The 27,576-nt window shown below is 37.5% G+C and overlaps 1 protein-coding gene and 1 non-coding gene across 4 annotated transcripts in view; one reads left to right on the top strand and one right to left on the bottom strand.

Annotated features, from left to right (window-relative positions):
- Window positions 1-1,760: 1,760 nt before the first annotated feature.
- The window catches only part of LOC132908849 (solute carrier organic anion transporter family member 4A1), a 47,913-nt gene continuing 22,097 nt past the window's right edge, over window positions 1,761-27,576 (bottom strand). For 2 of the 3 annotated variants that reach the window (XM_060963227.1, XM_060963228.1), the window contains 11 exons: window positions 21,915-22,131; window positions 17,319-17,487; window positions 16,537-16,675; window positions 15,369-15,543; window positions 14,948-15,050; window positions 7,526-7,647; window positions 6,923-7,186; window positions 6,049-6,250; window positions 5,394-5,541; window positions 4,597-4,973; window positions 1,761-4,151 (listed from right to left, as the gene is read on the bottom strand). In XM_060963227.1, the coding sequence (XP_060819210.1) occupies window positions 3,953-4,151; window positions 4,597-4,973; window positions 5,394-5,541; window positions 6,049-6,250; window positions 6,923-7,186; window positions 7,526-7,647; window positions 14,948-15,050; window positions 15,369-15,543; window positions 16,537-16,675; window positions 17,319-17,487; window positions 21,915-22,131 (2,115 nt within the window). In that variant the 3' untranslated portion in view covers window positions 1,761-3,952. Of the gene's footprint in view, window positions 4,152-4,596; window positions 4,974-5,393; window positions 5,542-6,048; window positions 6,251-6,922; window positions 7,187-7,525; window positions 7,648-14,947; window positions 15,051-15,368; window positions 15,544-16,536; window positions 16,676-17,318; window positions 17,488-21,914; window positions 22,132-23,519; window positions 26,985-27,576 lie in introns of those variants that run through there. The other variant, XM_060963229.1, reaches the window with a different exon arrangement.
- Window positions 21,383-21,454, top strand: Trnac-gca (transfer RNA cysteine (anticodon GCA)). The gene has a single exon. It is a non-coding gene; the product is annotated as a tRNA-Cys (tRNA).

Genomic DNA, 27,576 nt, shown 5'->3' on the forward strand with positions numbered 1-27,576 from the left:
ATTTAGAACAATATTTTGATAATCTGATCTTTTTGTGCTTCCTCCCTACCGTTTGATGTACTAATAAATTAGTTTGTTATAGGTTTCTCGAATTGTAAGAAATATCATCAAGATTCGTATAAGTACGTCAAAGACCTATTTCCATAATGTGGATAAGTGAAAGGATATAAATACGTACTAAGAAATATTTATCTGCATTTTGAGCATTTATTTATATTAAGAATTTTCCTATATTTTTTATATTTTGTGTTTGTTTCAGAAATCATCATGAAATCACCAGAAGAAGATTTATATCTCATATAATATTTCCTTCCTCTTCTCTTATTATATCAATTAAATCTTTAGATAGATAGGACCCATAAACAGATTGTTAGGTTTTTAGTTAGGTTGGATCCAGAAATCTTTAAATTCTTATATAGTCAGGTTAACTTAAATTTACAATTAGACAAGACGTCTTTAAATTGAATAAAGGTTACGACTACGATGATTAGAAAGTTAGGCTATTCTTAAGTCTGGCCAGGTTTATCATTATAGGTTGTAGGTAGTTAGTAGAAAAGTAATGGTAGAAAGTACTGCTTCCTACTATTGTTAGCTCTTGCTTATATAAGTGTGATAGTATTTAATACATGTATCATTAATCCTTAATTGGTGAAAATCGTATTTAACTGCTAACAATTTAACATAGTGACCATTTATTTGTATTGCGTATTTTACATAATAAAACATCCTTATCGAGTAAAATACAGAATATACATTGAAATAAAATTTTCTAAAATTCATAAGTAAAAAGTGTAATTCTTTATGGGACATATTTTATTTATCTTCTTTTATTTTAATTATTAATTAATCTACATTTTCATGCCAACGAGAGTCAATCGAACTTTCATTGTCATGAAAATGTACAATATTGATATGATCACGAAATAGCGTCTCATATTGAATTACACAGCTGGTTTAAAATTTGATTTATTTTTATTTTCAAGATTAGCATTTCGCGTCGGTTTTGCTGAAAACTCCTTTTGTTGTTTGTTTCGCATAACAATCAAGGAATTGATCGTTTTGCAAACACACACCAAAAGAAGAATTTTTTTTAAATTGATGTTTTAAACAAATAAATTTTTGCGCGTAAAAGGAGGGTGGTTGGGATCGTGGATAGGGTGGATCTCCATTCGCAACAACTTCCAGGTCGATGAGACTCGGATAATCGAGGTATTATTTCGTATATAATAACTAATCGCATTAATATACGTGATAAAAAATAATACGAGCTGATTGGATGCGATTCTTGTCTTACGTAGTTCAAAAAGTCGACTAGGGTCCATAATTCCATAAATGCGTGTCATTTTAATTCCGACCATTAGTGTTATAGCACAGACGAGTATGGACTTTTACATACATATGTGTATGTTAATTTGCGAACTGATCCCTCTGACTCTAAGTTAGAAAAAATTAGATTAACTGCAACGTTCTTGACATATAATACAAAAATATGGCATGAAAGCTTATTCAACGTGGACATTACATAAAGAACAATGAAATCGTTTTAACAATGAGATTACTTGACACGTGAGTAGTTACGGAGTGTGTCTACCTATACATAGTTTAGTAGTATTAAAATTTCGTTTCAATTTTAACAACTATGGTTACTACATTTTTAAAAATTAATTTAATTTCGCGGACAATCTTGTGATAAACGTTACTAGCTATCGTATTATTGTTTCATAAGTTACTGATGACAAGGATAAGGAACACTAGATTGGTTAACGTATTTTACTAGCTCTTTATTAGTGACGCGTACAATACACGTGTTAAATATATTTATCATAACGAAGATAATTAGAATTAGAAACCGCACAAAATGTTTCGTATCAAACCGATATAAATAACATTTCACAATATATTCCCGTACTTGAAATTTACTCGATTGATTATTTCAAGCATTTCTACTTTCATCGACGAACTGTACTCATAGAAAATGTTCAATAAAAATCTTCCAGCGCTTGAAATTTTCCATATCTTTTTAAAAACTGGTTAATAAAATTTGTACGATTCGTCCTCTAGAAATTTTTAATTGGTGCCGATGTTCTCGACGATTTTCTGAATAAAACGTTCCGTTAAAGGCGACATATAAAATCTTAATATACAAAATTCCAAATTGATATATCGAGGTTATTCAACATGTGAAAGGGATATGCTAAAATCGATACCAGCACTTGCAACTATATCCATAATTGTATATACTATTACAAACATCAATTCACAATAGAGGTTGTTCCATTTCCTTTGGACACTATGTCTTTTATACAAGCAATAACATCATACAAATATGGTATATCAATTCTATGAAAAACAGTGTCTTCCAGAGGCATTTTTGTGACACGATATTTCAGCTGGTCGCAATAACAATTATACGTATATCGCGTAAATAAGACGAAGATGTATAATTTCTTTTACCTCGAACATCGATTATTATCATCTGCGGTAAATACATTCTTCGGGTTTAATTGACGGTCGGTAAATACTAGGGTTATAATCATAGGTTGTTACACGAGTTGTAATCACATTTAGATCAGATAGCAGAGGACAATACAATGATACAATTCTAGATAACTTTGATAGTCTTCTTTGATCCAGTGTCTAGCTGTGATTATTCTTTTCTATAGAAGAGTACAGAAAGCGTAGTGATATATCAAGCTAACGTTCATCCTGTTAGACGAGTCCACACTGCAAGTAGCTCGCGTAGACCCAGCATTATTTCTATCCTTAGTGTTATGTATTCAAATTAGAACCTTACGAATGAATTATTTCATGTTAGAAAGTACATACATAATAAACATCGAAAAGGACTACAAGTGCACTTGCCCATATCATATCTTATAATTGATACTGATAATTCAAATATTAAAAAACAACGATACGTTCTTTACAATAATTCTGGCAGTGAACAGCTCTTACAAGAAGTATTCTACTTATTACAAGTCGTATAAATGTATCTGTACAATTTTAAACAATTCTCGAAATAAATAATCTTATATCCGAGTTTCACTGATTTCACAGTTGTATTCGCTACAGAGTCACATTCACATATATCGATTTTTCCTCACGAATGTGCCACATCTGTTTTACGCTTACTACATGTACAATAATAATAAATAAACGCGCTTTTTATAAATCCCTTAAAAGTTAACCTATAGATGAAATTGTTTCCTCTCATGGTGAAAGATCACAGGAAAAAACGTGATAAGTCTATTCGGGTCGATTTTCAAATTTTGATGCTACTTGACGGCTAGAAGGGGATATCTTAATACATTCACATAGTTCTGAAAAAGATTTGTTAAATCCAAAGATAACAATCCTTTTCCAAATAGCTGATAAATGTACGAAGCTCCGTGACAATCAATATTTTTGGAATGTTCGAGGAAATGGTAAACATATATATACATTTAATACTAAAATTATATAAAAATGGAGAAATTGACTACGTATTGAATTTTTAAATTATTCCTCTGTAAAACATGAAAATTGTTACTTGTTATATTCTTCTCCTGTGATCTTTAATTATAAACACGGCCTATATTATAAAGTAGAAGTATTAAATAATCTATCTATCCATTTACATTTCCCCTCACTTATTCTACAACAAACTATAAACAGAATTATTAAACACGTATATTAAAGCTATATGCTAACACGTTCTTTTGAAATATCTCCTATTAAAAAGTGTACCTACCAAACCGAACAAGCTAGGTTCTGCATTACCGATACTGGCTTTAACAGACCAGCAAATAGCGGCATCTACTTGTAATGGATCTGCAACAAGAGTGAATCGCTTTGAAAACTCATTCGATCGATTGTTTCCTTCGATAAGTTTGACAGACATTGAAAATTCTTATTAAATGTAGATTATTCGCGATATTTCTACGGCGACTTTATCGAAATGTCAGATTATCGTTTACGGATCGATTATAGGGTTTATAGTTGCCGGTGTGGTTGGGCCTTCGTGCTGAGTGTCGTTTAACATTAACGTCGTTGTTGGTTCTTCCCGCGAATTTTGTGTAACTCTTCTGTTTGGAGGAATATACGTCCACCAAGCGAGGAAAAAGAAAAGGAGGGACGCTGCTTTACCGATGAAGGCTAAAGCCAGCATGTACCTGAAACAGTGTTAATGCTTTTTGTTCTTTTTCATGAAAGTCTATTCTTATGGGAATTGGAGTCTAGTAATCTTTGTATGGATACGAAATTCCATATACACCAACCTACATGATAGTAATAACTATGTATATAGATGAATTGTGATAAATGTAAACATTATTATGGTCTGTACAGTAGTAGAATAAATAGAATAAATAACAAAATATAGACAAAGAAATGCAAATATACAATCCTACTTTTTATCGATTTCTGAATAGTAGAAATTCATTTTATATAAATGAAAGTATACAAAGAGTATTTGACATGATTCCAATTTTCTATCAGGCCATAAATTTAGAAACGATTAAGCAGAAATTTGTCGTGTATGTTTAACTCTTTAAGGATGATCGATGGCAAATCTTAGCAAATACTTATATCGATATATATTTATTTTATCATACGTACCTGCTCATGTACAAATTATCATAAACGAGGCAGGATCCTCCACCGTCGCAGGTTCCATTCCATAAAATACAAGTGTCGTCTATAAGTGCGCCGAACACCATAGGTGCAGGTATCGTGCCCAGAATTCTAACTTTAATCCACTGAATACCCAAGGCAAACGACCTCTGATCATCTCGAACGACGCGAAGCGTCGCTGAAAGCGCGGGCATCGTGCAAAGAAAAGTTATGAACATGTTGCAGAACGCTAGAGTAATGAAGGGCCATAGGTAGGAGCACGATGTGTTACAAGTCGTATTTATTGCCTCGTAACTGATCACATTGCCACCGGTGGTCAGATTTATTGGTGGCTCGCGTATGCAGGTGCAGTCTGAATACACCTGTAAAATACAAAACGGGAATATTAACGCGATGACTACAAATTAGTTCCGAACGTAGCTTTTATTAGCGATCGGCTATTTCCGTTTAAAATGAATAAAATAAATAAAAAATAGATATTGATAAATTCTTTTTCAATTAGGAATTGAACATTTATTTGAACGAGATCTAATAAATAATAGAATAAAATAATAATAATAATTTAATGTTTAATAATAAAGTAACGTTGCAAGCTTGCAACTGAATGAGTTTCTGTTTCTAACGAGCCTACGCTTTCATGAAATATCTGAAATAGCACGTTAGCAATAAAGACAAGGCGAAGATTAAGGAAAATATATACACATGTATATACATATAGTTCCAAGAAACAGACTGGGCATTCACAAGTTTGCATACTAAGTGCGATAAGAAATCATACTGACTTCGACGTTATTTATCCTCGTTCCTTGATAACATCCTGCATGACAAGGGGAATAGTACGTGATCCCATCAACTCCGCATATTGGACTGAACTCTGACCTCGAGCAGCCGCAACCGTTATTGCACGTGCTGTCCAGTGAAAAAGATTTTCTGCAAACGTAAGATTTCTTAATTACGTAGCAATTTATATCTCTTGTAACTTCTCATAATATTTATATGGATATAGCTACTATGAAGTAACAGTCAACGTTTTCTGACTCAAATACTGCTATACAGTTAGTCGCGATATTATTCATTATTTTATTGAGATTATTAAGATGTAATAAGAATTTATGACAAATAGATAGAATTTCCTCATATTTGGTTCTTCTCGACTGCCACAAAAAATGAAAAATTTCGAAACACGAAAATAGGTAAAAATAAATGAAAATGGAAATAAACGATAAAGAACGAAAAGCAGATATATCATACATCGTCGATGAAGTTATAAATATGCATACAGCCAAAATTGTCACATTTTTCGCTAGTTTGGAACGCGAAGTAAAGCAACTAGAAAATAGAGTTTCTGATACGCAATTTTACTCGCTACTGTACTAAAACTAGTTTTAAACAAATAAACGAAATTCATGCACACGCGGATAGAAAACAATCACGTACTTGGTTTGGTCGGAGTAGGGTACGGTGACTCCGGCGAAGTTTAAATTCGGGCAGTTGAGAACGAAGCACAAAGTGAAGGCGATACACGATGCGGTGGCCAGCAGACAGAACTTTAAAATGCCCGAGCACGGCAAATTAAAACGCTTTATGAGATAACCACCGAGGAAGGTACCGCCACCGCCTGCGGGTACAGTCACTAGACCTAAAAAAACATACACAAAAATGAAACATAAAAACAGTTATAAAAAGGGTCCATTTCATTCGAGTACCAGTTTGCACACGAGTTTAGGTCCTCCTGGTCGTGCCGAAATTTCGCGAAATTACATGGAAACATTAGTCAATCGTAAATATATCGTGCACGTCGATATACAGGATGTTTCGCGCAAAGACGCCAATTTATCGCTGTGGGAAGGTAGAAGAGGAACAAAGATTTTATTAGTCAAAATATCGACTTAAAGGAAAAAGATACACGATAGGTCTATTTTTGTAATTTTCTGACTTTTATGTTACCTACGATTATCATTCGATATGATTCGATTCTTGCCTATTGAAATCCTTTTCAACCTTCCACGTATCAAGCTATAATTTGGTCTATTTGAAACACGCTGTATAAAAATATTGACGATGATTTATGTTTGCGACATCCGCGCAGATATCTGACGGTAACATATCGTTGAGCCGATATTTTATGTTGCGCAAAAGTAAAAGAAAAAAAATGTTGCATGATGAAAGAGGAGAATAAAAAATGTTTTGAGTATTTGACGAAAAATGTGGACGATTACGCGTTACGATGGGCGAGAGTCACGCGACTTTCTCTCTCGCTCTCTTTTTTCTTTTTTGATTGATTACAACAGAATGTTTGAATATTATTCACCCATTAGTAACGCAGCGGAGCTAGGGCTGACGTTGAATTGATTTTCGATCAGCTTCGGCAGGAACGCGGCGAAACCAGCGATAAGCAATCCTTCACTGGCACCTGCCAGATTCAACATGAAAAATCCTGGATTACCGAGCAAATCGGTCAGAGCACGAGGTAGTTCTCGTATTTTCGAGAACGCCTCCCCTCGATCGCTCGAGGACGGCTGCTCGGGCTTCTGATGCGCCTCTGACACCCGCTCTTTGGCTAATTTCTCCGAACCTGAGAAAAGAGGTATTATCGTTGAAGAGTCGATTAACGTTCCACCAGCGAGAAATATTTGGACTATTGCGTATCTTGGCAAGTACATAGTTAAGTTAGAAAATTATACGAAAAGAACGACTGGTATGATTTTAGTCTTTAGTATTATTACAGTCGTATACGATGAAACGAATACGATGAAATTGATTTCTGATGATTAGTACGTAATAACAAAACTGACGTCTATAACGTCAAACGTTACAAATCTGTTTCTTACACATGTACATTTTAAGTTACTAGTTTCAGACGGTAGAAAGGGAAAATCTTTGCGACGTCTTTTTCAAATTGAAGTTGACGTACCAGGTAGAGCTGCCGGAAACGCCAAGATCGGTATAGCAATTACGAAACATATAACTGCAGCTGCTAGGAAACCTATCCACCATGCTCCCACCCATACGTTGCTGTTTGGTGTTAAGCCAATCCTGAACAAATGTCGTCTACAATTAGTAAACATTTAAAATTATATAGAATTAATAATTATATATAGAACACACACTGCAACCGACTGATCCTTCTTTCGAATTTTCATCGTCTTCCTAACTTTACATCGATCTACCTACTTAACCATCGTTTTAAACGCAAACAGGGGAGCTCGGCGGCACTGCTAATATCCGCGAAACGGGTCAATTCTTTCTTTTTTAAACGCTTTAAAGCGGCATTCATATTAAACGAAACTCCGGGAGAAAGTAGGCCGCGCGTAAACAAAAAAGAGCGGGCAAGGATTCCAGGGGAAAAAATGTAATTATCTCGGAACAGTATAGCGGACGACGAGCACGACAGGGTGAGTAGGCCGGAATTGCTCTTCCGTCGCGGAACTTCCGGCGCAACCGGCCGATTTCCTCGCGCTTTTTTAATTGCGCCGCACGGCGCGACCGTCTGAAATTCCCAACCGACCGAGCTTCTGTAACTTTCCCGACTAATTGCCGCGCAACGAGCCCGGAAGTTCTCCTCTCCTCGTGTTCTAAACCGATACGCGGACAGAAGTCTCGTTTGGCCTGCACGATTCGTCATCTACGAAAAAATCCTGGTAATTCGGTTAGGAAACAAAGGACGCTGTGTGCTATTAGGACGACAATAAGTAAAATTTATAATTTATGAATCATCTTACGTAATAAAAAAATAGTCGATAACAACAAGATAACACTGCTATTAAACATTTTTCCATGGGAGACGTCTACCACGAGCAATATTCTCTAACCTCGCCAGTACTTTCAAAACGTTTCTCACTCATCATCCTTTCCTTCACGGCGTACAATGCGCCATCATCATCGTACGAGCATAACCGAGCTCGCCGCCTAGCAAATTCCTTCAGAATCGCGGTATTACGCCGCAATATGTAGCATAATCTATTCGTAGCGTAGTCTGCAGAGCGGAAGGTGAGAAAGCGAAAAACTATGAAAAGTACTCGGAGGCAAGTCGCGCTCGAACCAACATCTGCCGTCTAATCTTTTGTTTGACCACGAAATTAAACGAGGCACATACATCGTGAACCTAAATTCACGGTACAAAAGAAATAAGGGACTTTACCAGTGAAAATAAAACGAAAAGATACGTCGTACTATAGGATAAGACGGTACACGGTAATTTTTGTGTTGCGCATATCGGTAGACTGCGGATTTTTATGCAAATCCGTATCTCTGCACACATAAATAACAAGATGGTTTCTAAATAGAGAATTGTTTTATCCATGAGATATTATAACGAGTATTTTAAATGGAGTATTTTTAAGAAGTAACGTCATTGTTTTATTTTCGATAGATCGATTTGCAGTTGCCGATTTTGATTGAATCCTTCCGAGACCATTTTAATTAATTATTATAAAACATATATGTAGTTGACCGTAGTAGACAGTCTCATTATCTTTGATTTTCTTTCGAGCCATAGCGTATCCTTGGTTTCACTTGCACTAGGAATTTAGGTCCACGGTGTATAGTGGCTATTAAGCTGCTACAGTAGACGCGAGCTTGCAACCGGAAGTGGTCGTAACGCAAACGGCTACTCCTACTCTTTTCCTCCATTCCAGCTCCATTCAACTACATTCAGCTCCATCCAGCGGAATCGGAAGGAAAATGTAATTGCACTCGCGAGAATGTTATTAGCTCTCGACAAACGTTTTCGTCCCTTTGCTTTTATTCGAGGTTTCTGTAGGGATGAAGCGGCCTCTCTCTGTTTGCAAATTATCGGATTGCGTTCGCTTCGACACGCAATTTAAGTTTGCGGAAAACTCGGTAAATCCTGTTGCGACCCGGCCTTAAAACTTCCGCCGTTTAGGCGGTTACGAGAATCGAATTTTAAATTGAGGATTAGCAGGCTTCAACCGGGAAGCGCGTCGTAGTTGATGTTGGACAAAGGATGTTGTTCGATGGTTGTTCGATAGAGATGGGATATTCTCGATGAATTTTATCGATAAAGACAGACGTGTTAAAACGATTATCGAAGCTTATGATAGGTTAACACACAGGGTAGTATAACAGAGTTGTGATTAAACAGGAAAGAATATACATTTCTCCGATCGAAACTTTTCGTATCTTCGTTTTTACGGATCAAACTACACGATCTTTGTCCTGAAAAAATATTTAATTGTCATTAAAGTATACTATGTTCTGTTTAAATTGTGTAATTCCAATAGTTCCAGTAGAACGCAATGCCTGTTGCTTTAATTACAAGCTGATTTAACTACAATTAGTTCTCGAATAGGCAAATGTATAGTACGAAATTGAGGATTACGTCAAATAGATGACTGGATTTAAGCTTCGTGATTAGTAATTTACTCTTAAATATTGTACGAAGTATAGTGTTGAAATGACGGTGGATGATCGAGATTGCTTTGAACCGATTTGAACTATTAAGGTGAATAATTGAAATTAATATTTCTACTATTCTATTCGTGACAGTAACCGAAAGCGCATATGATAAAAGTCTACGAGAAAAAGGAAGTATTATCCATTTGGAACGATGGAAACTATCAAAATTCAATTGGTTTGATTAATTTTTTAATCGAGTTCAAGCAAACAACGTTTCTCCAATTCTTTCATAGCCTTGATATATTTTTCTAAATACCCTGAATTTAACTAGTATCATCAGCAAATATGATGTTGGACGTTGAATCAATTCGATATGACGAACAGAGATGTTTTATCGATTGACGAAACGAATATTTCTAGCAGAGGCTTTACGTAACTTTTTTCCCGTCGGAGTTACGTTTGCTACGTCCGATGGGCTGGGCTCATTTTTTCCTGGCAAAACCCGACTGGGAAGAGGTGATTGATTGCTCGGAAACGGCTGACTAACTGCGCGATCATCCCTTAGCAGACTTAACTGCTCTATACCGACTGAAGAAATCGCCGTTTAGCCTTCTTTTTCCCCCGTTTTCTTTCTATCTGTCAGTCGTAACTGATCTTCAAATGACACTCGACTGCTATGACTTCCTGATGTTGAATCTGTTCGTTGGTAGAAACACGGAGAAATGGAGAAGAAATTTTGATAAGCTTCTTAATTTTTAACGGGATGGAAATTTTAGATTTCCAGAGAGATTAACATTCGAAGAAATTCAGATTTCAACGTAGAAGAATTTTAGAAGAAGATGGGAATCTCTGCCAGACAAGTAATTTCAATTAATTTTTTAATCCCTCTGGAATCTTAATCGTAAGTTAAAGTTAACGAAGAGTCGAATAACGGAAGGTGGGAAAAGCCCTGGTTCGATCCAGTGTCAAAGACCTTTCAAATTCTCATCTTGAAACCATTAAATACATTATAAAACATTCTCGAACATTTCCGCGAAATCGAACGCGCAGTCTCGCGAAAAAGAATCCATCTGCTGAACCTTAAACGCTTGGAGAACATTAAAATTGGTGGAAAGAGAGGATCGTCGCACGACTTGCAAGGAAGAATTACGATGGACGGACAATGGCTGAAAAGTTGCCCGCGTTCATTATGCGTTTTACTCCGGCTAAAGGGGTTCATAGTCGTCGAATGCCGATGGGGAATGACGCGTAATGGGCTCACCATCGGAATTTGTCGCCTCTCGTGTTGCTACGCGTTAAACGCGTTTCCCGCTTTTTTCCCGCCGCTTTAAGAGTGGGGCTGCGTTTAGCCAGACCGTCACGGCAACTTTATTAAATTCCCGCCAGGATTTATCGGCTGTTTGCCCCGATCTGTCCAACATTTGGGGCCGAATGTGTGCATCACTACATTACTCGTTGTTAGTTGACCATTTATACAAGAAAATTTACGATTACGACGTAGGAATGTTGGAGATGCCCTATTCAAGAAACGATAAAGTGGGATACAGTGCTAGTTATATTTGACGTATAAAATAATATTAACAGCTTAATCAAACATCGCTGTGTTATTCGAATCTCATTTTTCTATCGCTAGAAAATTTCTCAAATTCTACGAATATAAATTGCTGAAACGAAATCGGGGCATGAAGAATGATATGCACCGGGGCAGGGTTAAAGCTATAAATTTCTGGAACACAGTAAATAGAGCTTAAAGATACAATAACCGTGGAAAAATAAAAAGGAAAACCACTTTCCGAAAGAAAGCTCGCAAAAACATGTTACTATACACCAGCGTCGCAAACCCGCAGAAACATACGCTTCGAATCTGACACTCGACAACTGGTAGTACGCAAATACGAGTGAATCACGTTTCTCTGAAGCACATTGCAGATGCATCTTACACCGTGTTGTAAGAAATTCGAACTTTATATTCCTACATCTTACACGTACGTAAATCCACGTCGCAGAATTTCGAAATTAATCGCGAAATCTTGGAGACGAGACACGAGGTTGGGGATGGTAGAGGCAGTGAAAAATGGTCGGGCATGAAGATTTCGTGGTAAACCAGTGAGGAACAGGATCGTGGAAATAGAATTTTCATGGCTGGGATCTTGTTTTAAACGGTGCACGAATAACGTCCGAAGAGGAATCGAGTTAATGGACAGGGATGATGTTGCTGGTATACACGGGCTATCGGATTTTTATCATCTATTTTTGCTGTTTCACAGCCTTGAAAAGAAACTTCGCAGGAGGAACAGCGGCTTGTCGTTACGACGGCCAAACGTTCTCAAACGTGTTTGCATCGCTTAATTATATCTTCTTGTCCCTCAAACGATAACGAGGATACCGATGTCGATGCTCTTTTTCTTGTCTCGTACCACGGGATTAATTAATTAATCTTTGCTTTAGTTGATTTATTAGTTTTCACGAGGCAGACGAATTCCTTTCGGTGAAGTTTGGAAAACGGGGAAATTTTCGGTTTCATGGAAATTAGTTTAATTTATCAATGGGGAGTAAGAGGATTCTATAGATTTTGCAAAATATAGAGGACACGGTGATTTATGTTAGAGTTTGAAAATAAAAAAGCTTCATAACCATGAAAAAGTATCGAAGTAAATTTTCTTCTTGGAATTTTAACTTTTTCCTTCGTCGAAGAAAAGCTTTTTGAAAACAACGTACATGACACAGAACTTCCATAATGCCGCAACAAAAATCGATAATACACAATCTTCGGTTCAGTTACACGGTACGACAGCAGTTTTCAGTTCTACGAAGCAAGAACTGCGCAGGGTGATACGGAAATTTCGAAGGAAATACAATCTTTGTTTTCAATCTGCTTTCTGCCCCGTTGAAAATATCTCGGAGGACCATTAGAGCGTATAATGGGCCGCGATTAATAGCGCATGTAACCCCATGGACACGGTTGCACGCACGTACACGTACACGTACACAGCCCGTGGGGAAAATGTCAAGCGGTGAACCAACGTTTGAGGATGATGCCGATGTTACCCTTCAAAAGTGTCACTTCATCCCCCGACACTTGGAGCACAATCAAGTTCCATTTGTCTGCAATGCTTCCTTCCCCCGCGGAGCAACCCTCGTCTCTTTCGTTCAGTCACATCCCCTCCACGAGATGCACGTGAGAATCGAATTAATCGTTGCTCGCTGTCCTTCTTCCCGCCTTTTTTTCCCGCTTCCAATCCTTTCTGTTCGCAAACGGAGACGCGTATGACATCAAGAGCATCGAACAGTAAATCGAGTTGTCGGCCGTGTAAAAGATTCCCAACGTCCGAGGTTCTATCTTCGCGTATTTTACTTTTAAATGACGGGCTATCGATTCGGAGCTACGTATTTTCTGTTTGGTCGACGTCCAGGGTTCTGTGGCGGTTTCTTCTTTATTTGCATTTCTCGCGTTTCAACTTTCTCAAACTCTTCAAACGGTTTTTCTTTGTAGGACGTTTTCGCGTAAGAGTGTTAGCGATAATTAGAATGGGAATGTTTGTGTGCAATATAAAATATTGGAGATAAAGTGGGACGACGGAAGTTCGAAACTTGCATAGAAATTAAGATGGCAAAGAATTGAGATTTTAAGATCGAAGAATATTATATAAGATCGCTTACGGTAAATAATAAAAATTTCATGCGATAATACAGTAAATTACCAACTAATAATTATACAATTATGGATATTTATTTATACAAAGTATCCATAAGTAAAGTAAGAAGATCGACATTTGAAACTTGCAGAGAGATCAAGATTACAGAATACAAACTTCTAGATAGAGGAGATTTATTGTAATAAACTGCGAACAATCGATTGAAAATAAGGAAAATTCGATTTCGAAAGATCAAACTCGCAGAAACGAATCTTCCTTTCGCTCTTCCTGTGTTTCTACTTTTGTTTCATACCGATAAAATGCCCGAACCACTAAACTTTCCAGAGTAATCATTTTCTGGGGAACTTCCATTTTTGCCCGATTAATAAATCAGGCTAGACTGCGTTCCCGTTAAAGCTCAAGGAGCCAAGAAATTATTATGATAACAGCCTACATCAGAAAAGACAAAAGAAAGGAAGGAGAAGGCGGGGACGAGGAACGTGCAAGAAGTGGTTACAAGGAGACTGAAATTAAAAGTCGAAAGGATCTCCCTTCACATTTCACGGTTAACTGCGCCTCTCGTAGCAGCGGACGATCCGAATGGACATCAGTAAATTTAGAATCCTCGCAAGTTTCTTCTGAAAGTTTATTTGAAAGCCACTTCTCGAAATGAATCGATGCTCCTGCCCCGGTAAACACGGGCAACGGACGCGAGAATTTTTTTGCCCAATTTCGAAAGAGCAATGGTCGAAGTTAAAAGGACGCATCTAATTAATAAACGGTCGTGTTTCATTTAGAAGTACGGAGACATTATTCAAGGTGCAACGGGATACAATTTAGAAAGAGAGAAACGAATCGATAGAAGAAAAAAATTTCTAAAAGTAATTCATCGTTTTCGATTCTTTTATCAACGAAGAGTTGGTAGTTTGCGCGCTATCTTTGATATTTGTCTGTGATAACGCGAGGAGATACTCGATCGAGAATTTAGGGCTAACGATAACTTTTAGTTAATATCGTGAGCTTAGCGTGTGAAGGATGATACTGAACGATGATATTTAAGTAACCTTAGGGGATTTTTTGTTTGTTGGCGTTAATTTTAAACTCTCTCCGATGCGAAAAATTGGAATCGTGTTTACAAATTGAAGTTTGTATAATGCCATACACGTGTGTGTCTGTATATATATATATATTTTAAGATTCAATTTATTTATACCTTCGTTATGTTTTATCGAATGAATTGTTTTGAAAAGCGGACATAACATTCATTATGGACATGCATAAAAGCCATGCATATGACGCTAGTATACGAGTTGTAAGTTATAAAAATTTGTATTCAGACTCACTCTGACGGATCTACGGTGATAAAATCTGTATACAGCTTCAACAACTCGCCTCCGACAACGTACCCTAATGCTGGCCCTATTATGGCCATTGTGTAGAAAATTCCTGAACAGAACAAAGATACATTGTGAATGTAACGCGATGCAACCAAAAATTTAAGGGGAAAGATGTAATGCTTTTAGCATTTTTTATTTTCTTTCCCTCTTTTTTTTTTATTATATCTTTTACTTCCGTAAAATGTAGATATCAAAAGTGATTTAAAAATTTCAACGGCGATGTACCAACGTACTGAATTTAATCCCATAATCGCCGCAAATGATTCAATATTTTCCAAATAATACTTAACTACGCTTTAGCTTCTTTTTAGTAACAGAAGCTCTAATAGTTTCGAAAGACGATAACAGACAGACGTGGTTTTCTTACCTACATACACAGAGGACATCTTTTTCGACACGTTCTCATCTAGGTACGTAACGCCGAGCGTATAGAAAGGAGCGGAACCCGCCCCGTGCAGAAGTTGGGCCATCAGAAAGATAGTTAAGTACAATCCGCTGTATGGTTCCTGGTCTATTTGGCCCACGGATCCATTACAGGATAGCTGAATGGCGAAGAAGCGAATTGAGAGTAATTTAATCAGCAAACGAGAATAGTCCAAAAATATGTCTGTTCTTTTTCTCCATAATGCGAGGTTTTATTAGACTCGGAATGAAAAGAGTGGAACGAATGAAACGTTCAAAATGTCAGTTGATTATACACCGTTCACGTCGCGATATTGGATTTTTTATTATAAGATGGAAAAAGTAACGATTCTACCAAGTTCTCGATCAATTATGGAGATGATTGAGTTTATTGTATATGTAAGAAGCTTCTTTTTGTAGAATGGCTAGTTTCATTATTAAGATTAATCTTTTTTCGAGAAATTTTTGGTGTCACAATTTTTTCTTTTTTTTTTTTCGGTTTTTTTAATGTTATTATTTTTTCCTACTTTCGAATTTTTCGTAAGAAATTAAATTTGATATTTAATTATAGAAAAATTAACATCTATTTTTGATATTTGACGATAAAAAAATTGGATTATGTTATAAAGACAGGAATTTTGCAATATAAAGGGTGACATCCATCAGTAAACCCTATTCCTTACTCCTAATTGAATCTTTACTCTTCGTTGATCAAAGGCACAAGCTCGTATCCTCTAGTAATTGATTCTCAAGTAGTAAACAGTATAAAATTATCACATTAAAATAGGAATGAGTTTCTTCTTAAAGAACCTCTTCTCATTTATATATTTTGTTCTTAATCAATGTCTAATATTCCACCAATCTTTAATATTCCAAGCTATTATTGTTTGCTTCCATTATTCTGCCTTATTTTCTCTTTTGTAATAATGATTGCTTGTCATTTTCCTCGTGTTAAATTTTAAATTCTTCTTTTTTATAAAATCTTTGCCGCAGTAAATTCTACTGTTGAAAAAAAGCTGCATTTTCAAAAATTTATTCAAAGAGCTTTTCTCACGCTATAGTATGAAAATCAGTTGAGGAAACACTGATATTTGGGCTATTAAATTAGTTAACAGTTGCGTAAAATTACTTACCGAACGGGACGATGTGTTCGTCACCCTCTGGCATATATTCTCCGATTGCTGGCCGCCTCTGTATGGTCCAGCAATATAGTGAGGGGACGCGAAAAGTAGACTTCCTAAGCCTAAGACTACAACACCTATGCCTATGTACCTGTCAGACAAAGGTGAAACCGGCCATTTCATTTTATAGGAAATTTGAAATTTCAACGTGTGTTATTTTATTATCTAGAAAACTCAAATATCTAAGGGCTAAATTAGATAAATCCTAAACGCTATAAACATTTATGTTGGAACATTAGCTTCGAGGCTACGCTGTTTAGCTGTTTGTTTTCAAGTGTTATCGATTATCGATTTAGGATTAAGCTCATAGCATACAGGGTGATGAGGGCACGAAAGTGTCGAATGGAAGAAACGAAATGGAGATTAACACCGACATTGTCCGTCCGGCTGACGTTAGGATTAATATTTATGAGAACTGTCGGGGTGAACCGATATCGGCATTAATATTAATAGACAAGACAATACCTTGTATGCGTGCATACGTACATATATACACATTATACATATATGTATAAGGTATATATCTGAACATATTTGTACGCATACGCATCATTGATTTGCTGCAAGATTGATACAACTAGGGAAAGTAAATTGCCAATAAGAAATCAAGTTGGCGAAGAGGTATGTTCGTGAGAAAAATTGAGAGAAGATTGATCAATTTTGTAGATGCATTACACCCCTAACTTGTGGTATCGTCTAGTGAAATATGTATTTATGTATGTATATATACACACCTCGGTTTCGATGCTTTTGAACGACCACCTAGATAGCTCACTGGAACGAGTGTAAGGAAACTAGCTATGTCGTATCCGCCTGCTATCAAGCCCGTCTGCGATGACCTCAGACCAAATCTCCTTTCTATCGTGGTTATAACCACGTTCACAAAACCATTGACCACCATACCTAAAAGAAAACCGTAAGATTTTAATAAATTGAAATTGCAAAATAAACGGGATCACACACGTTGGTAGTAACGTGGCTTCAAGCAATTTTGATACTTAAAAACTTGAAGTAAAACAAATAAATGATAATTCAGCTTAGTGATAATAGCGTGGTTTCGAGTTTGCTCGAATTCAAGTCGCAAAATTAACTCATCTAAAAAAGTCAATATGTATTTTCATAGAAATTATATAATTTGGAGTATGGAGGTGGGGAATGTTCCTTTCAATGCTATATGTATATCGCGCAATGGTTACGTAATAGAAGTTTCGAAGAATCTTATTAGAGCGATACGATTGAATCGATGAAGTGTTTGATCATCACTAACAGCCGATTGGTTGGATAGTTTCTCTAACGAACGCGTAGTCCGCTTATTTATGTATTATTACGTAATCTAGGAAGATTTATTTAGAAAATATGTAATAATTATCGAAGACGTTTCAACGTCTTCAATTTTCACTTCGTTTACTGTATTTAATTTGACTCAATTTATAAAAGTCCCAAAATCCATTCCTCTCTGCACTGAAATTCAATTTCCTTTCCATCGAAATAACCAATCCCAAACTTGTAAGAGCTACATATATCGTGGGCTATTTTGCACCGTACTAGAAAACATCGTACAACCGATAGTATCTGGAATTTTATCAATCCTGGTCGACTTAAAACGGCAGGGAAACGATCGATAGGAATACTCGAGTATCCTGATAATAGTCCTTCCGATCTCGTTGTCCCCATTTTCAAATTCGGAACAACATTGATCTTCGATACGCGTGTGTCGTTCGTATCCGATGCACCGAAGCAAATTCGTGTGCCGGGTGTAAATGAATCAGAAGGGCTAAACTAATTGAATTACGATCTCCCCTCTGCTCGATTCGGTGTCCGCTCACCCTCGAAGAAATCGCTCTCTCGAACGTAAATCTATTAAACACTTCTTTCTCACGAATATACACGATGCTGATCATCTCTGAATCGAACAGTGTTCGTTCGTTCGATGCGACAAACAGGCGTTGACAGGGCGTTGAATTACAAAACCGGTGGCCATGCTGTACAGTATCGTTTGACAAAAGCGTTCAACCATCTCTGACAATCGGAAAAATCAATCTTCTCTCTCTCTGCGAGATTCAAACGTGGAGAGAAGAGAGTAGCAGATCCCTGCTCGAGATTCTTGCTACATAGATCCTTTTGACGGTTGTGTTTCGGTAGAGAGTCGTAGTTATTTGCTTCTGGTTTTATATTTGGTTTAACGAATGGAGCTTTTTTGAGTGAAGGGGTTTCAACCAGGAGTCGTTTTTGTAAGGTGGACAAATTTTGCGATAGAATTTTATGTAGATACGAAATTTTACTAAATTTGCTGTATATGTAAATTCGCTTAAAAGGTTTACGTAATGATATGAAATTTATTAAATATTTTTATTGGTAAGATAAAATTGTACTGTAATTTTCAACGAAATTTATATTTCATTTACTAGATTTTACGTTCTGGAACGATTGATCATATTTTATTTGATCGTTATTTTTTATCCATTATTCTCGCTGAGTGCTTTTTACAATTTATGTCTTTTAACATTCTGTATATTTCAAACTAATTTACAAAGAAGGCTCTAAATCTTATTGTACAGGCCAAAAGATATACGAGTCTTTTTCGCTACAAACTTCCAAACGTAGTTTAATAGCTGTGCTATAGTTTATCACTCTGGCGTTATTTTTCTATGGTGTCAATATCCTTATACTTGTGAACGGATAAATTATATATATGTGTGTGTATTTATATATACGGGTTAAGAAAGAAACAGGGTCAATCGGTAGCTGGAGAAGCAAATCGTGCACGGTACACGATTGGTGCTCTGGCTTTAATTAAAATTCTCTTATTAGCGGCGGACAATGGGGAAACAAAGGTGGTTCATTTTCCGGGTGGACAGACGCCGGATATGTCGACACTCGAACGCCAGGCCTCCTTGCTTCTGTTCGTGAACGTCTGTGAACGCGTTAATTCGATGGACATTGGTAGAATGGTATGGGGGAGACCAGTTGCGAGTTATTACTTAATTATCGGATATTTGAATATCCAGGTTAAATTTAGATTTCATTGAGAACATTATACCGTGTATACAGTTGCCCGTGAAAATACTCAAACATTCTTAGATTCTTTCACGTATACGCAAAAGGTTTCTAGGAGTATTGGAGTACTTTCGTTACTCACCGTAGATAGATGCTACAAATCGAATTTATGGGGATATTTTTTTGACACAAAGTAAGCTCACATACTTTTAACAAAATCTGGATCGATTATCATCGGGACCAGCAGATGGCTGGATACTTATAAATACCTTAGCGTACACGGTTATAACAGCGAACTCGCCAGGATCCACGTAAGCGAAGTATGCACGAGTATCACGCTCGTACGCCTGTACTTAGTCACCGGCGAACTTATTCTCGACTTATATAGACGATTGCCGAGTCCATTGTCCAGCAATTTGTTCAATCCCACTGGAGAAGGCACGAACCTCCAGCAGGACGATTTCTTTTGTCGCTTGTCGAAGAAGGGGGACGTACAAACTTATTTAAACTAAGTACCCCGCACGACTACCGCGTTCTCCCTTTTCTTCATTTCCCCTCTCGCCAACGTCGACGACCTTCGTCCCGTCGTCGTAACTCGCCCTTTTCGCCTCGATCGTGTTCTCCTTTCGTCGACGTTGTCCCACCCTGCAACAACCCGTCAACCTCCTGCCACCGGTCCGGAAAACTCGATTTCCGGTTATCGTCAGTCACCGTCGACCTCTCTCACCCTCTACCGACCCCCTCGTGCCACCGTGAAAGCTTCGAAATTGCATTCGAATGCACCGCTATTAGTAACGCCAAACGGCGATATAGCAGTCAATCAGCTGCTACGTGTTTGTATTACTATATGGGTATATGTTTGTGGGTGTTTATGTACACCCAGGTTCATAAGCGTCGAGACATTTAAGGAAAATCAGAACATCGAACGATTATTGTTAGGAGATCATTAACGCTTCGAAGCTTTATTGTTAAATATCATATCATATATGTTATGTGTATTATGTAAAGCTTGGTTTGAACTTTAAATTATGGGGAATGTATGTGTTATATATTAGCCTCGTTAACTACATCGTCGCTCATAAGTATTTGGACATTTCCAAATCGTTGTAAATACGTGCAATACACTTCAAAAGCAAAATTTCAAGCTTTTTAATGCGCTTTCACAACGTATCTAATCTTGACCTCTGTTCTTATCTCAGATCGGAAGACTATGGATGGAAAATGTATTAAAAATAATTTTTTAATAATAAAGAATAATTCATATCTGGATGGATATGGTAAAAATGTTTAACTTTTCCATTAAATCGCAAGTGTGCAAATATTTGTGAACGAGACTGTACATTGAATTATACCGAAAAATCAGCATGGATTTGTTCACTGTGGTTTGGAGAATATTGTTACCGAGTTGGTTGATGGTATATTGGTAAATGTCGCGTTTATGATGGACAGGGTTTTCAAATTCGATCGGCAGTCCAGTCGTTTTCGATACGTCGTTTTCGATACGTCGTTCGTGGACACGGATTTTATCGCTGGTAGGGGTGTTTGACGCGTTTGTGGCGACTGATTACAAAGCACGTCTGTTGCATTACGTTTAACAACTACATCGAGTAACCCTTTGCGATTCAAGCAGATCAGTTTGTTGAACCTGTGTGTTTCTGTTGTTGTCATTGCACAACCTTGTTCTTGTTTTACTAATCTATTATATATTTATCGGAAAAGACGTAGCGTTGTTAAAATTGAATGGCAATCGATAAAGTGATAATCCATTGATCAATTCCGATTATTCGTAACTTTCTAAGAAGGGGGTATAGCTCAGTGGTAGAGCATTCGACTGCAGATCGAGAGGTCCCCGGTTCAAACCCGGGTGCCCCCTTGGCCCTCGCTATTATTTTATGTTTTTAATAATTTTAGACGCGTAAAATAAAAACAAAGATTAAGAGGCTTTCACAATGTTCAGAATGTTCAAATTCAACCGTCGACAACTACGAACATACGGAAAAGTTGCAATATATTATAATAAGGAAAAAATTTTTTTATTTGCTTAATTCTTTGCTAAAATCACCCCGTCCCTCCTCAAAAAAAGCAACACTGATTTATTCTATTGATTCAAAGCAGTACTTAAAAATCAATTCTAATATCGGCAATAGTTATCTATTCTGTGCTATATATTACATTTATTCGTCGCTCTTATTAAATATAAATACACCTTGCTAGATTACAGCGTCTTTTTAAACTTGTTATTCTGTGGACTTTCTTTTACTCGGCACCAAAATTGGCGTATACGTGGGTTTATTCTGCTGTTGTTCGAAGGGAATCAAATTTGAATCGCTTACCTTGCATTGCACCTGTCCAACATAACCAGAAAAGCGCCCATTTCGCGGTTCGAAATTGCTGCAGATACATGGGCCTGAACCAGAACCAACCACACTTCGGTTCATCAGTCCTCTCCGACTCCTTGGCTGTTTCCGGCTTTATTTCCGGTTTCGGCGGCCCGTCCCTGAACTGTTCCGAAAAACTGGACAGGGTCTCGTGCATGTCCGGCACCCCAGACTGTAAATCACGTTATCACCGTTGACACGGTCAGAATCGAATCACTTGATGATTAACGTTAGGTAATGCGTATGATAATAATAGCTGACATGAGTGACGAATGTGTATTACTGGTTGAAAGCAACTTATAGTGATATTTGTTGAATAGTAAGCTAATTATTGATAATTATTTCCTGTTTTAATAGTGTTGTATTTGATGATATACTGTGGGCGTGGGGTACGCATTTATAGGGAAAAGAGCGCATTTTAGTATTTTAATTTCATTATTGCTGTTACGTCATTCTAAATGCAATGTTCCCTGCATGAAATATTTGATTTTAAAGGATGAACTATAAATACATTTCTATCATTTTATATAGATATATTTTAGGAAACAATAAGATTCCTTACATCGTACAAAGAAGAAATGGATTTAATTTGTATAGCTTATATTTTTTATTATAATTGAAATTGTAAGTTGTACTGTAATTGAATATTTAATTGCTTTAAGAATATCAATTTTACAAGGAAAAGAATTAATAATCGCAAGCTTTCGCGATTTATGTTTTTTATCGATGCGATATCGTTGGACGCGCACGGAAAACGAAAACAGATTAAAATTTGCGATTGCGTGTAAATAAAATCATAGCGGAAGAAGTTAAAATTGTAAATATGTAGACGTGGAATTATTAGTTATCGGAAATTGCGCGATGTGTGCCGAATAAATACATCATCTATATCTATACGATATTCCCCGCATCAACTTTAATTATTGGCTTTCGCCTGTACGCGTAACGTCGAGATGAGTAACTCATACTACGATCAAGGGGTTTAATTTATGTTTTATCGGTATCCTAACATTTTACATTATCACGCTTCACACGGTTCTCATTATCCGTTTGACTGACGGTAATTAACACTCCTCTATACGATTTGGTAGCTAACATGAAATTGGAAAACCGGCTGCGTATCACGTGTCATGATTAATTAAGGTAAAGTTTTCCTCGAACTTTCTAAATAAAAATGAATATTAAAAAAAAAGTACGAACTTTTAAAAATATACTTGTAACATTTTACGATAAAACTGTGATTCATGAACCATCATCGCGCAGAACGAAGTAACTGAAGATAAAAATACACAAGTAAGATATTCGTCATCTGACACAATTACAACAATAAATCAACCAGATGTATCGGACAATTCCTCCGCGATCTACTCGAACCTGATCAATATTTGATCTCTTTAAAAATACGCACACTTGGGAGGGAGCTTTATAATTAATTCTAGAACCTCGACGTTACAGGCAACAGTTCCTACCATAGAACTTGGGAGCGATCGATCGACCAGCATCGATGTCACGCTCGCCTCCTAAAATAAACGCAGAATCCAATATTTCCAGAGCACTTACGCTGAATGCAAATTTATCCCTCATGATTCTTGCCTCTTCTTTCACGTTTCACACCAGAAACGTTGAAACGGAAACACACTGTGTCTTATACACTTGTCAAATTTTGTTTACGCGGTACTGATCGATCCTAGCATCCTTCGTTTCCGGTTTCTCCCTCTAACTATCGGTTCTTCGCGTTCTACGCTGTATTTTCTCAAAGAAACGTGGTCGATCGCTTCGAAATTCCGCTGTATGATATTTCCATCGTGATTGCGGATTCGTCGAGCGTGTCACGTTCCGCGAAACCGTTTCTCATCGCGGGCAGAAGTGGCGTCGAGAACGGAACTTCCGGCACCCAGTCACGCTTCGTCGTTCGCCACCAGCTCCTCGACTTCTTGCCTCGTGTCGTTTCTCAATCCAATTTCGACAGAAGCTCGCTGACTTTCTCAATCTTGGTAGGATAACGAATATTATTGTCGGGAAAGAGAAGCTCGATGATATCGAACGATAGAGCGCAGGAAGGAAGTGAAAAATTCTGTCAGTTTGATCGCTATCTCCTTGTACAATACGCTTAGATATGCGGTGATCTTGGATCGATTCGTAGTTTTGTTCCTTCGTCGATTAAACATTCACTTCGTCGAGGTCGTTGACCGAGGAATATCTAAAAGATGTTCAATCTTGAGCTGCTTCCCTTCTTCTTTCTTATATTTTCTTTTTGTTTTTCGTTTCGCTTCTTCACTTCGTTAGTCCGCTCTTCGACTGACGTTCCGCTTCGAGGAACAGCTGCGATTCGCGGAGATCTTGCAGCGATTTAGTAACGCGTTTTAAGTTCAGTCAGTTGATTACTGACTCGATTTGCGCGTCTTCGTTTGGAATTTTTTATTCGAAGATTTGAAGTGCGACGAAGATTTACGTACGTACACTGTTTTGATATTCTTCTCGAACGATGAGCGAAAACGCTGTTTTACTTTATTTCGTTAATTTACTAATTTTATGAATTACTTTATAATTTTTCGGAAAATTTTGAGAACGATAGAAACCTATCTAGATACGTACATATGTGTATCAACCTGTTTCCTTCTTCTTGAACTGTTTAAACGTGTTCATTTAAAAGTCTCGGCAAGAGAAATTTGCTACGGAGCATCTAAAGAGTAAAACAAGTTTTGACACACCGTTTCGATGTGTTTTCTTTTAATCGAGCTGCGAAGAATCGTTCCTGTAGCACGTTACCGGCACTATCGTTTGTCAAACGTCCGGATTGCAGTTTCCATCCGGTTCGTATATACCTACGTCCCTCTTATACGCGTCCTCCAGTTCCGGCGTTTCTCGTTCCACCTGCAACGATCGTCAAACGCGCCACGTCGCGAGAGATTCTATCCAGCCCGTTCACGCGCATCGTTATAAATCCTTGGAGAGGACCGGGATATCGTTTTTCGAACGAATGGCCCGCTGTGTTTCACCTCGTCCTCGATGAAATATTCATCGTCTACGCGGGATTTATAATTTCGACGGGGAATTTATAATTCTCCTTTCGTTCGATCGAACTGCTGCCTTCTTTCGTCGATCACTCACGATCGTTGGAACCTTGATCGTATTGATGGTATTTTATCGATCCCTCTAGTATTCTATTTAATCCCTAATTTATCGTACCGATAATGTCTTACCGATTCTTGGGTTGTAGCGTGCTTGATCTATTTTATTTGTCCTTATGGTATTGTATTTAATCCTCGATTTATTTTATCGATCTCTATAGATGTTTGACGTATTAGTAAATCTGTAATCCGCTGTATCGATAGCTATAATATTCTGTTTGATTCTTGCATCCGTTGAAACAACTACGCCCCTTTTTGATGATCATCAGTGATAATTCGATTTTCAATCTGTGGTTTGTCGATTCTTACGATATTCTATTTAATTCCTAGTTTATTACGTTGATCCTTACAGTACTATACTTGATAGTGTAATTACGCGCGTTGCACTTTATGGTCGAAGTTGTCCTTTCCGGAAGCTACGTGGGATTTTACGAAGGTTTCTCTTGGACACTCGGACTTTGTCGTTGTTTCTTTCTTTGTTAATGGGAAAGTACGAGTTTGTTGAGTCGGTGGAGGTAAATAGAGGGACAAGTTTGTGAGATGCAGCGTGAAAAATGAAAATAAATCGTGGTTTTTGTTTATGTAGGGTGTTAGTAGCGAATTGTTGAGACGTAAAAGTTTCTTGGATTTACAGGACGAAGTTTAAAACATTGGTAGCAGTAAATCGTGATTTTAAAGTATGCAGAGTTATTCAAAATTTATAAGAGTTTTATAAAGATAAGTTGCGGTATGTTTCTTAGATTTCAGTTGGAAAGAAGCTTTATATTCGTGGAATCTCACAAAATCGCTATTTTATTTTCTACCGTGTTTTCTGACTACTAATCGATCTCAGTATTAAAATTTTCCGCTCAAAGTCTCGATATTTAAGTGTCTTCGAGATCCACAAGAGTCAGATATTACAAAAGTATGTAAATTTTTCAAACGCGAAAGCGTTGCTCAACGTTCAAACTCTCCAAATGCAAATTTCAATTCACAAAATCTCAGGACGTTCACGATCTCTGATCTCTATCAGTTCTATCGATAAAAATGTCAAACTTGGACAACCAAAGTCCAGAATATCGACGATTCACGAGGTTCGTTGATGTCATTGGTTCCATCAAAACCACGACTTTTTCGAGGTCTGCCAATAACATCGATAAAAATATAAATAAGTAATCCAAGAATGTCCACGATTGCGCTCAATTTGCGTTGGGAAGTATTGGAAAGACGAGTCTGTAAAATTCACAAATATTCAGGATTTCAACTATCTTCGTCAGTTTTAATAATAATGACACGAATTTACGAGATCCAAGGATGTTTACGATCCATCGATTCTTCTAATCTGAAATCCATAAAGTTCGAGAACGTCTGCACTATCCACGATCCCCGGTCTTATAAAACTTTCAAACCTGAATTGATAAATTTCCAGGTTCCACGATCCGCACGATCTTTATCGTCGATAAAAGTTCCAAACTCGAACCCACAACATTCAAAAATATCCACTGCCCACGATGTTCGTCAGTTGTTGCATCCCATAGATCTTTCCCATAGATTTCTATCGATCTCTGTCGATAAAACTATCGAACATAAGACCAAAAACATGCACAGCCTCCGTTAATATCATATCGGTAAAAGGAATTCAATTTTAACCAATTTCTCATAAATATAGAAATGGCAGTTTCTACTCTACAAAGTCTGAGTACTCTCAAGATGCACTGTTCCCGTCAGTTCTCACGATCAACGACCCTCGAGGTCGATCGAGCACGACGCGGCCACGCAAATGAGACGATCCGGATGGCGATCCGAGCGCGTACTAGGCCGCGTGTCACACGCGACTGAGGATCGCGAGCTCGTGCTCTCAGAGTTTTCCCCGCGAGTTAAACCGCCGTATATGCTACTACCGCCGCTACTCTGCCACGACAGACATCCTCCATCCTTCTTCCTTCCACCAGTCTCTACCAGTCTCTTCTCCCTCTCGAGCTCTCTCCGCTTCTCTCCCACCTTTTCATCCCCTACCCTTCTAAACCCCAACCAACTCTTTCTCTCCATTTCTCTCTTTCTCTCTCCCTCTTCCTTTCTCTCTTTCTGCCTCTCCCTTCCTCCTCCCCTCATCTCTCTATTTGTCTCTGTTTCTCCTTGTTTCTCTCTGTTTCTCTTTCGTTTCTCTCTGCTCCCTATTCGTCTCTTATCCAACCCCTTCCAAAACCACCCCTCTTTCACTCCGTGGACGCGCGACACACTGTAAACCGCTCCTACTAGCTGTTGCTTCGCTCACGGGAACCAAAAAATCCGACAGCCTCGTCGCATCTGATAAGGCTCATTAGTTTGCGTTAATTGCGCTGATTTTATGCACGATTAAAGGCTCGTTTGTATTATCTGCGGTTAGGTGTAAGATAATGTGCTGGTTCTGGTTTTAGATAAAGACGCTTAATATATATAATAAATAGAACTTGCGAATTTATATGTTTCTTTGGTATGACATTTTATAAGTAGTGGTATGATTCTCT

This window comes from Bombus pascuorum, chromosome 7 (assembly GCF_905332965.1).
Source record: "Bombus pascuorum chromosome 7, iyBomPasc1.1, whole genome shotgun sequence".
In the NCBI taxonomy this organism is placed as follows: Eukaryota; Metazoa; Arthropoda; class Insecta; order Hymenoptera; family Apidae; genus Bombus; species Bombus pascuorum.